The sequence below is a fragment of the Mesocricetus auratus genome, unplaced genomic scaffold (genome assembly GCF_017639785.1).
Source record: "Mesocricetus auratus isolate SY011 unplaced genomic scaffold, BCM_Maur_2.0 Super-Scaffold_100027, whole genome shotgun sequence".
NCBI classification, from domain to species: Eukaryota; Metazoa; Chordata; class Mammalia; order Rodentia; family Cricetidae; genus Mesocricetus; species Mesocricetus auratus.
In genome coordinates this window covers 2,264,870-2,275,091 of record NW_024429208.1, presented here as the reverse complement: position 1 = coordinate 2,275,091, position 10,222 = coordinate 2,264,870, and the positions used below count along the sequence as shown (strand labels likewise).

At 49.7% G+C, this 10,222-nt stretch overlaps 2 protein-coding genes across 2 annotated transcripts in view; both read left to right on the top strand.

The window, feature by feature from the left end:
- On the top strand, positions 1–8,022 carry LOC101843733 (H-2 class II histocompatibility antigen, E-D beta chain-like). The gene is made up of 5 exons (XM_021223460.2): positions 1–136; positions 3,381–3,647; positions 4,298–4,579; positions 6,185–6,289; positions 6,740–8,022. Exons 1-5 carry the CDS (start codon positions 37–39, stop codon positions 6,754–6,756), a joined length of 771 nt encoding a protein of 256 aa, XP_021079119.2. The 5' UTR covers positions 1–36; the 3' UTR covers positions 6,757–8,022.
- Positions 8,023–8,623: 601 nt separating this feature from the next.
- LOC101833734 (H-2 class II histocompatibility antigen, I-E beta chain-like) overlaps positions 8,624–10,222 on the top strand; it is a 7,641-nt gene continuing 6,042 nt past the window's right edge. The window contains exon 1 of the mRNA XM_040732247.1: positions 8,624–8,790. Within this exon, the coding sequence (XP_040588181.1) occupies positions 8,691–8,790 (100 nt within the window). The 5' untranslated portion in view covers positions 8,624–8,690. The remainder of the gene's footprint in view (positions 8,791–10,222) is intronic.

The following is a 10,222-nucleotide window of genomic DNA, read 5'->3' as shown; positions in this document are numbered from 1 at the left end:
TGGCCTGCTTCTCTGGCCACCATCCTCTCCTCCACAATGATGGGTCTGTGTCTCCCCAGAGGCCCCTGTGTAGCAGCTGCGGTCCTGACGCTGATGGCCCTGAGCCCTCCTGTGGCTTTGGTCAGGGACCCCCGACGTAAGTGCACACCTCAGGGTAGCTGCTGTGGTGGGGAAGGCAGAAAACTAGCTTCATTTGGTCAACACTAGGTCTTTTAAAATTGTCATTTCCTTCCTTTGACTCCTTCCTGCCAACATAGGAATTGATTTAAAGGATTGGGTGCCCCTTTAAGACCTGTGAATGGAATCCCACATGGGTCCTGTCCTCCTCCTTCCTCATGAGACCCCTCCAGCCTGACATCACATTTCCCAGGGGCTGGAAAAGATGAAGAAATCAGGTGTTAAAATGATGAACTGTCCAGAATTTCACCAAAATAGTAACATAATTGAAAAATAAGGAAAGAAAGGAAATGAGCAATTGAGAGTAATGGAGGCTCTGTCCTAGAAGACTGTGTTGTGCCGTCACTGGGGTCTGCGTCATTAGAACATCTGGCTAATATGCTGGGTGGGGGGTCATGGCATCTTCTCTTCTCCCAGAACCCCAGTGTTTATGAGTCCTGCACCCTGTGATGGAGGTGCTGTCATGAGAGGTAGTTAGTGTTCTCTCTCTCCTGTTCAAGGGGCCCTGCCGCTCTCTCTCTACAGATGAATGGACTCTGGACATCTCTCTACTGTCAAAGGGACCCCAGAGCTCTCTCTCTCTCTACTGTTATAGGGACCCTGGAGCACCCTCTCCTTTCTCTCTCTGTCTCTCTGTCTCTGCCTCTGTCTCTGTCTCTGTCTCTGTCTCTGTCTCTGTCTCTCTCTCTCCTGTCAAAGGTTCCCTGGAATTCACCCTGGAACTTAACCCTTGTGTCAGCCTCCTAGACAGGAGCATGCATAGTGTGCTCTTGGTGCCTTGAAGACTTAACGTTTCCCCTGACAACCTGTCACAGGCTGGTGTCCGCGTTCCTTGGAACCAGCCTACCCTGTTTCTCTGGTGCCTGCCGTTTCCTGCCTGAGTGTAAGGGAGAGGATTCAACTGGTTTTAGATATGAAATTATATTTTTGTATATCAGCAGTGGCCAGAATCAATAATTGCACAGGGTTCAATCTGCATACTCTGAGCAGGGGTACAGACAGTGTGAAGGCTGCTAACATCTCCCAGGTTAGAAGCCAATCAGCAAATAAACGTCACTGGGGGACTGGTGTTTCCAACACACTAACTTTAGAGGACATTGACACACTGGAGCATGAGGGCTCCAAATCCATGTCTATCTTTCTTGCACAATACCAGGGAGTGGCCACTCGGGGTGTCAGGGAGCCTCCCCCTATGGCTTATCTGGCCCCACTCAACCCAGCTGCTCCCCTGTGTAGTCCAGTGATGAATCTCTCACATGGATATCCTTGGTTTTGCCTTATGGGGACTCTGTGGTGGCCTTAGTCCTGTGGTCCCCAGGTGATGCCTGGTTGAGTTCTCTCTGTGGTAGCCCAAACCTTACAACTAAACCTGGGTCATGCTCCATGTGACATCTGGATGGAAACCCCCATGGCCGACAGCTCTTGCTCTCAGTGCTCCTGCAGATTTAGTGCACATTGAGGCCTCCACAGTTAGTAGCTGTGACCTCTGGACTGATTGTGAAGTCACATGTGCACCTCCTGGTGCTGTGGACGGGTAGGGCGGGGGACCCTGTTTCAGGTGAGGGTGGAGACCTGAGGACATGAGAAGGGACAGCAGGTGGTGAAAAGGGCAGCATCAGAAGACGGGCCTGAATGGTTTCTGTGCCGGATTTGTTTTAACTGTCAACTTGACACAACTTGAATTATATCACCTGGGCAGTGCATCTTAATGAGGAATTATCGCTATCAGGATGTCCCGTGGGCAGGTGAGTGAGGGACTGAGTATAAGTTGGTGGGAATGCCTGGGTTCAGCACCAAACTCTAAGCCAGTGTGTTACAGCTCTGGAGCTGCAAAGGTGTCCTGACTTGTTGGGAAGCCAGGCTCCCTGAAGCTGGGGTGCGATGGGGATGGTCTCCCCTGCCCTGCTTCTCTCCTAGACAAAGAATGGTTACAGCTGAGCCCTGCTCTGTTCCCCTAACTGAACATCCTTGCATAGCTATGCGCTTCTTAGGCTCAAGTCGGCTGATGAGGGAGCCCCGGCAGAAATGTAGCAATCTCCTGGGGTTCCACTGAAAAGTTGTTACCATTTCTGCTACAGTCTTTCTGAGTTCCCTAAGGGAACCTCCCAGCCAGTTCTTCTATTCTACGCTGCTGGTGAAAGATCTTCACCCTAGACTCTTTTGACAAAGACATTTATTTGGGAAGGAGGAGTCAAGGAGAGAGGTTGCCTAGGCCAGGCTGGAAGGGACAGACAGCAACTGTACAGGCAGAGGAGGTTTATATGGGGCTTCATAGGGGCAGAATTTTCCCAGTGAGAAGATTTTCTACTCAGGGATTGGTTAGTTTTTCTGCTCAGGCATTGGTCAGTTTAGTGGGTTGGTGGCAGAGATGGCTCTGATTTGAGGAGCCAAACTGTGTTTCTTTTCCTGGCTTTGTTTTTCTGGCTCTAGTCTTGGGGCCAGAACATTTTTCTTGTACTGGCTCTGATTCTAGGGACAAAGTGTGTTTCTTTGGCATCAATTTCAGTGTCAGGGTGTTCTTCTTTGGGTCTGAGTTCAGGGATGAAATGTTTCTTTCATTGGCTCAGGTTCAGATCCCGGGTGTGTTTCTTTCATTGGCTCTGGGATCATAGTCGGGGTGCTCAGGAATTCTTTGTCTTTCTGCTCAGGGATTGGTCGATTTACTGTCTTGGAGACAGTGTTTGCTCTAGGGTTAGGGACAACGTGGATTTCTTAGACTGACACTTTTACCCTCCATTGTCTGGATTGTTACCTGATGTAGGTAGACTCAGCCATGTGTGGGTGACACCATTCCCTAGGCTGGGGGCCCTGAAGAGCATTGGAGTAGAGGAAGCTAGATGAGAGATGGAAGGATCCATGTGTTCAGTCTTTCTCTGCTCCTGACTGGACATGAGGTTGTAAGTTCTCACCTTGACTTGCAGGCAGCCATAGACGGTACTCTGAATTTGTCATGCAAGCAATCCCTGTCTCCCCTACACTGTCTTTGTCAGGATATCTTCTCACAGCCACAGTGACAAAACTCAAGTTTCCCTCTGCCTCAGTTGATCAAGATGGACTTGTGGTGTGGGCAGTTGGGAAGTAGAGGGTGCAGGAGGTGAGTTCCTTGCAGGTGTCATAGTTCCCTTGGCTGACCTCCCAGTTTTGGACATTGCTTGAATCCCCTCCCAGAGGGCCTGTAATAGAGCATGTTGCTGTCCCCACAGCACGTTTTCTGGAGCAGCTGAAGGCTGAGTGTCATTACCTCAATGGGACAGAGCACGTGAAGATTGTGACCAGATTCATCTATAACCAGGAAGAGTTTGTAAACTTTGACAGTGACATTGGGAAGTTCCTGGCAGTGACTGAGCTCGGGAAGCCCATAGCTGAGGACTTGAACAGCCAGAAAGAAGTATTGGACCATTATCGGGCCTCAGTGGACAGGTGCAGAAATAGCTACAGACTTGTTGATTGGTTCCTGTTGAACGTAAAAGGTAAGCATTGGTCTGGAGGTGCATAGGTGAAAGTGTTGTAGTGTGTGTGTGTGTGTGTGTGTGTGTCTGTGTCTGTGTGTGAAGGGGGAGACAAACAGAGAGGTGAGAAAGACAGAGAGACCCAGAGAACAGAATGGCACATTGTGTGTTTGGAGATCACCAAACAGCCTGGATGAGACATTCTCTCCTTCCACCCTGTGTGTCCTTGGATTTGAACTCAGGTCATCTGTCTTGGCAGCAATCACTTCTAACTGATGAACCATCTCACTGGCCCTAAATGTAGTGACCTGTTAGATTCTCTTCCTCAATCCCCTGGGAGTCACCTCTCTCTGCACCTGTTTCCTAGGGTGGAGTCATCCCTGAGTTATTATAGGGGTGTGTGCACTGAGTTTCTGTGCCCGTGGTCCATCTATACTGCCTTCAGTTGACACACTGGGATATTTCAGCTCAAGGATTATTGTTTCAAGCTATAAAATAAAACCACAGATTTCCTGAAAACCACAGGCCCTGACATCAGGATTGAGGTTACAGGAAGGTTTAGCAGGTCTGTCTGTAATTCAGTCTGTGTGGACAGAGGCAGACAGACAGACAGCCACCCCGGGAGTACAGCTCCACCCTCATAACTTACTCTCACCCCCTTTCTCCTCTAGCTGAGCCCCATGTGACCGTGTACCAGACAAAGACGCAGCCCCTGGAGCACCAAAACCTCCTGGTCTGCTCTGTGAGTGGCTTCTACCCCGGCCACATTGAAATCAGATGGTTCCGGAATGGCCAGGAGGAGAAGACTGGAGTCGTGTCCACAGGCCTGATCCGGAATGGAGACTGGACCTTCCAGATCCTGGTGATGCTGGAGACGGTTCCTCAGAGTGGAGAGGTTTACACCTGCCAGGTGGAGCATCCCAGCCTGAGCAGCCCTGACACAGTGGAGTGGAGTGAGTGGGAAGCCCCTGTCCATGGGAGTCCCCGCCCACCAGGGAGGGGCGTGGCTTACCCCTCCTGTCAGTTTTCTCTGACCCCATGAACCCCCACCTACCAGGGAGGGAGCTTGGATTATTCTACAGAGAAAGATGCATAGATTTTCCAAGTTACTGGCTTTTATTCCTCACCTAGTTCAATCTCTACACCCTTTATACTGGCTGATCAAGATGGAGCAAAATGGAAATTCGTTGAACAATAAAATGTTTAGGTAGTTTGGGTGAAGGCTCCGGGCACCCTCTGCCAGATGTGTCTATGAAGACAGATATCCTCAGTACAGCACCCATCATGAGCTAGGTTCTCTGGTCAGAATTGGAACAAAGTGTACCTCTGAAGTTTGAGCACTAATCCCAGAAAGGAACTGAAGTTAGAGAAACCTCTTCAAGACAGCAGCTCTAAAGAGTCAAGTGGAGTCCCGGCTGGCCTCGGATTCAACATCCCCCTGCCTCACCTCGCTCAGGAAATTCTACCAGTGTATGCCACCCAGCACTCAGGAGGCAGAGGCAACATCATCTCTGTGAGTTCGAGACCAGTCTGGTGTTCAGAGTTAGTTCCAAGACAGCTAGGGCTACACAGAGAAACCCTGTCTCAAAAAATAAAATGAAATGAAATAAAATGAAACAAAAGAAGTAATGTGTAGCTGCTGGCCAGGGCTTTACTCCCATAGCCCGGAGGTGAATACAGATGAGAGACAGAAACAGACACATCTCTGAGTTTGAGGCCAGCCTGGTCTACAGAGTTCCAGGACACCCAGAGTTACACAGAGAATCTCTGTACTGGGAAAAAAACAACACCAAAAGAGGCAGAAAATAATCAGTTTCACCAAGCAGCTCTCCATGGTGCTGAGGACTCCTGAGTAAGATGTATGCCCTCCACAACAGAGCTGCAGATATTGGCCTAGTTGTTTATAAACCCAAGCGGCCGCCCCAGTTCATCCCACAAGTCCAAGAGAAGGCGTCTCCACTCCTGACAGTGTCTGATGTACAGATGTGTCCAGCAGGGGACCCAAGAGTCTGGAAGGCTCTGCTGCTGCAGGACCAAGGGCTGATGACTCTGTCTGCCTTGAGACCAGACGCAGTCAGTAGCAGGATAAAGGCAAAGGGCCACTCTGGGTTTGGGTGACAATTACTCAGTTCCCCTTGGTGTTGTTCCACTCTGAACCTGCGTCTGTGTCTGCTGCCCTCGGAAAAGCCTGCAGGTAGCACGGTTGACTTCTTGGTCTGCGGTGCTCCCTCACTGTTGGTTGTAGAGACCACTCGTGGATCCCGTGTAGTTGGTGAGCATGCGCAGTAGACAACACACCCAGCTGCCAGCTGCTACTACTGCCCTAGCAGAAATTATGTCATGAGTTTCGTCATGAGCCATAGTGTAGATTTATAAAGCAAACCAGACATTAAAATTCCCATCATGGCTGCTGCAGTCTTCCACTTATGTTGTTTTGTCTGATTCTGAAATTCCTTTCCAGGTGTGGTCAGGTCTGGCTCCCCAGTGCTCTGAATATCAGGACCTCAATGAGGGGTGTTTTCTATGTGATAAAACCCACACCTGGCTTCTCTCCGCAGGAGCTCCATCGACATCTACACAGAACAAGATATGGAGTGGGGTTATATTCGTGCTGGGTCTGCTGCTGCCCATAGGACAGTTCATGTACTTCAGGAACCCAAGAGGTAAGGAGTCTGGTAGGGGCCAGTAGTCCCCATAGCATTCCAAGGAGGGTCTTGACTTCCTAAGGTTTGTTATCGGGCATCAGGAGAACCTCTGTGAAGCTGGCTGTCACCTGAGCTACCTCAAACTCTATAAAACTTCTGGACTCAACACTCTGTGGCTGCTGAGTGCAGCCTGAGGAACAGTGACGCGTAGACAGGAGGAAGATGAGCCGGCCTGGAAGAACAGACTGGGAAACGCAGAGGAGAGGGTTGGGGGCCCTGCCAGGGCCTGGCCAGGGGGTTTGCACTGAGCCATGTTCCCTGCGCTTACTGAAGGCCTGTGCTCTGAAGTAGCATTGGGGCATGAGACGTTCTCTCTGCTCACTGCCATGGGTCAGTAGAGGCCTGAGGGGGTGAGAGAAGGCACTGCAGAGTGAGGTCTGGAAACACCTCTGTCCCTGTGCTCTGCAGGACTCCTGACTGACTGAGGTGACAAGGCTGAAGGAAGGAGCTTCTGCTGTCTCCATGGCTCCAGTTCCTCCATTGACAGTGCTGCCCCAGGACCTGGCTCCTCCTGGCTCTGGACCCTGCAGACCTGCGCTCCATGATGGCTGACTTAGCCCCTGCTGGAGCCTGGCATCACAGGACAGAAGTCCCCTCCTCCCCTGTCCTTCCCCCTCGTATTCCCCTGTCCTTTGTCTTGTGCATACGAGCCCATCCTGTGACAGGATCCCTCATCACTTTCTTCCTCAAATGAGCATGCGGGTTTGAAGACAGATATAGAAATCAGAGAGGAAAGATTACATCACCACAACATGGCTTTCATTTAGTTATAAGTATATGCGGTAATGCACATGCTGATTCTGAATTAAATATGTGTGTGTGTGTGTGTCCGTGTGTGTCTCTGTATATGTGAGTGCCCGTGTATGTGTATGTACATGTAGTGTTTGTGTCCCTTTACGTGTCTGTGTATATGTCTGTGTGTGTATCCCTGTGTGTGTGCATGTATGTGTGAGTCTGTGTGTGTATCAATCTCTGTGTGTGTGTCTGTGTGTGTGTGTGTGTGTGTGTAAATCAAACAGCATACTCTACCCTGTAATCACATATGTATCCCTGATTGCACTACAGACTAGGCTGGCCTCAAACTCACAGAAATCTACCTGCCCCTGTCTCTGATAGGTTAGAATTAAATGCATGTACTACCACACCCAACTGGCTTGAACTTTTCTATTAAAAAATCAAAGGCAGTTCCTAAGCATTGAAAACAACCATAGAGATGTAAACAAGTGTGACAGTGTAAACAGCAGGGATCAGGCTGTCATAGTAACCCACAACATAGCACGAGGCTGATCAGATGTCTTAATGACAACACTGTGCAAATGAGTTCAGATTGAGCCTGAGATTAGGCTCACACAATGGACATCTGTCCCTCTGTGGACTGGCTCTGAGAGAGATGCTGAGTATTGGATCCACTGAGATCTGAAGAATTAGTTTCAAAGTATATCCAAGAAGGGGGCCATCGATAAAGGTTCCTGGCTGGCAGTCACCTTCAGTCACCTCCTTTGCTCCCACAGGCTTCAGACACACAGATGAGCTTGCAGCAGCCCTGTGTAGGAGGTGAGCGCTCCCCAGTGCAGAGTGAGGGATGAATGAGGGACTGCGGTGGAGCTGGCTCAGCACTGCGGCCTGATTAATGTCTCAGCTGCAACTGGATCAATCAGTAAAAACACCAAATAAAAAAATCCTTTGAGGAAGTAAACCTGTATACTTTGTCATACAGTGTTTATTCTTTGAAAGAGTTGTGCATGTATACAATGTATTTCGATACTGTTCACCACCACTATTTTCTTCCAGCTTCCCCTGGGACCTTCCCACACGTCTCCTTCCCAACTTCATTTCTTCTTACAAAACAAAATTAAAAGTTCACTGAGTCCAGTAAGCGCTGTCCACACGCACACAGATGTGGGACCCATCAACAGGGGACGAGAACTACCAACCAATGTCCACCCTGACCCAAAAAATAACTATCCTTTTGTTTGGTTCTTAGTTTGTTTGCTGGTTTGAGATATGTTCTTACAGTGTAGACTAGGCTGGCCTCTAACTCTCAGAAACACAGCTGTCTCTGCCTCCCAAGTGCTGGGGTTGGAGTCTTGGGCCACCAGGCCAGACTGAGTGTCCTTTTAATGAAGGGGATTGCAATTGTAGGTTTCAGAAGGGTCCTTCATACTGAATCCCTAACCAGCAACTGATGATGCTGCTCTACTCTGCTGCTGATTGGCTCCTCACACTGACTTTACTCCATCAGCAGCAGAGCAGTGACTGCCCTGGCTCTTACTATCCTGCCAATGAGTAAAGCTGGGAGACAGTTTCTCCTGTGTGAGTTTGTCTGCTCCTCCTATTCGGGTCTCTCCTCTCCTCCACCATGATGCCGCTGTGGCTCCCCAGAGGCCCCTGTGTGGCGGCTGTGGTCCTGGCACTGATAGCCAGGATCCCTCTGGTGGCTTTGGTCAGGGACCCCCGACGTAAGTGCACATCTCAGGGGCTGGGCTGCTGGGGGTAGGGGAAGGAAGGGTCTGACTTCCTCACTGTCCAGGTCAAGCCCCTTGAGTCTACTGATATTTTCTCCGACCACCCACATCCTCTCATGTCATCCAAACTATTTCCCCAAATAGGAGTCTGGATGTTTGTTCTTTCAGATCTGTGTGAGAGGCCTCCCCCCCATATCAGTCACTGCCTTTCAGTTTCTCCCAGAAACATCTCCAGCCTTGTGTCACATTCCCTCGAGGCCTGGAGAGGATTCATAAATCCTGATGTTAAATTACCTGCTTGCACAGAGCTTGCTGTCTTCATTGTGTTGAGCTATGTCAGAGAGGTTTCTCTTTAAAAATAGAATTTCATGTGTGTATCCTATTTGTGTATATGCTTCTATTACTTTACGCAACCAGAAAAGGCCAATATTGAATTAAATAAATGATTTCTCCGGGAGCATCACAGAGTCACGGGAACAGGGATGATCTCTGTAGGCTGTGAGGCTGCTGCCTGGATACTCAGGGCTCTGTCTTTCTGTCTCCCTGACTCCGGTGTCTATGCAGCCTGTGCCCATGGGGACCTGCTGCGGGTTGGGTCAGTTCCCTTTCTCCCTGGATCACACAGCAGCCAAGGCAGCCTTAGAGAGAGCTGGTGAGGTGAGTGCTGGCTTCCAGCTCCAGGTGGGGCAGGTGTGTTCAGAGAGGGGAGGTGTGGGGTCACAGGGGCAGGTGTGTGGTCACATGGGGCAGGTGTGTGGTCACAGGGGCAGGTGTGGGGTCACAGGGGGCAGGTGTAATCACAAAGAACACACCCCGATGCTCCCTGTGCCTCTGTAATTAAGGAGATACATCTGTTAAGAGCTGATTTGGGGGGAGGTGACCTGAATCAGGCGCCACCCCCTGTCCCTCCTGGAGCTGTGGTGCCAGAAGTGACACCCAGCCATAACTGAGCAGGGACGCTTGCCTTGACAGTGTGTGTGACAGGAGAAGCCCACTGGACTCTAACCCCACACAAGGAACCACGGGCAACTGAGGAATCCTGAGGGTAGGAGAAACAGTCTTCCCAGGGAGGAGCACACCTCTTGGTCAGTCCTAAAATCACACACACAGTAACATCACATGGACTGAGAAGGGTGTGTTTGTGTGTTTAGGAATGTGCACACATAAACACATATGCACATAACTGTTATGACAAAAGACAGAAAAGGGGGATATGCAGGAGAAAGGAGAAAACAATTTAATTATATTAATCTAAAAAACATGAGGAGTCCCAATGATTATAAACCACACTTAAGGGCAGGCTGCGTGCCCAGCAGATGATCCCACAAAGTGAGCTCAATGGTATCTTAGATTTGTTTTGTCTGTTTGCTTTATGCCTTACAGATCTTTTGCTCATATGCTATGGTTTCAGATTTTGTGTTTTTGT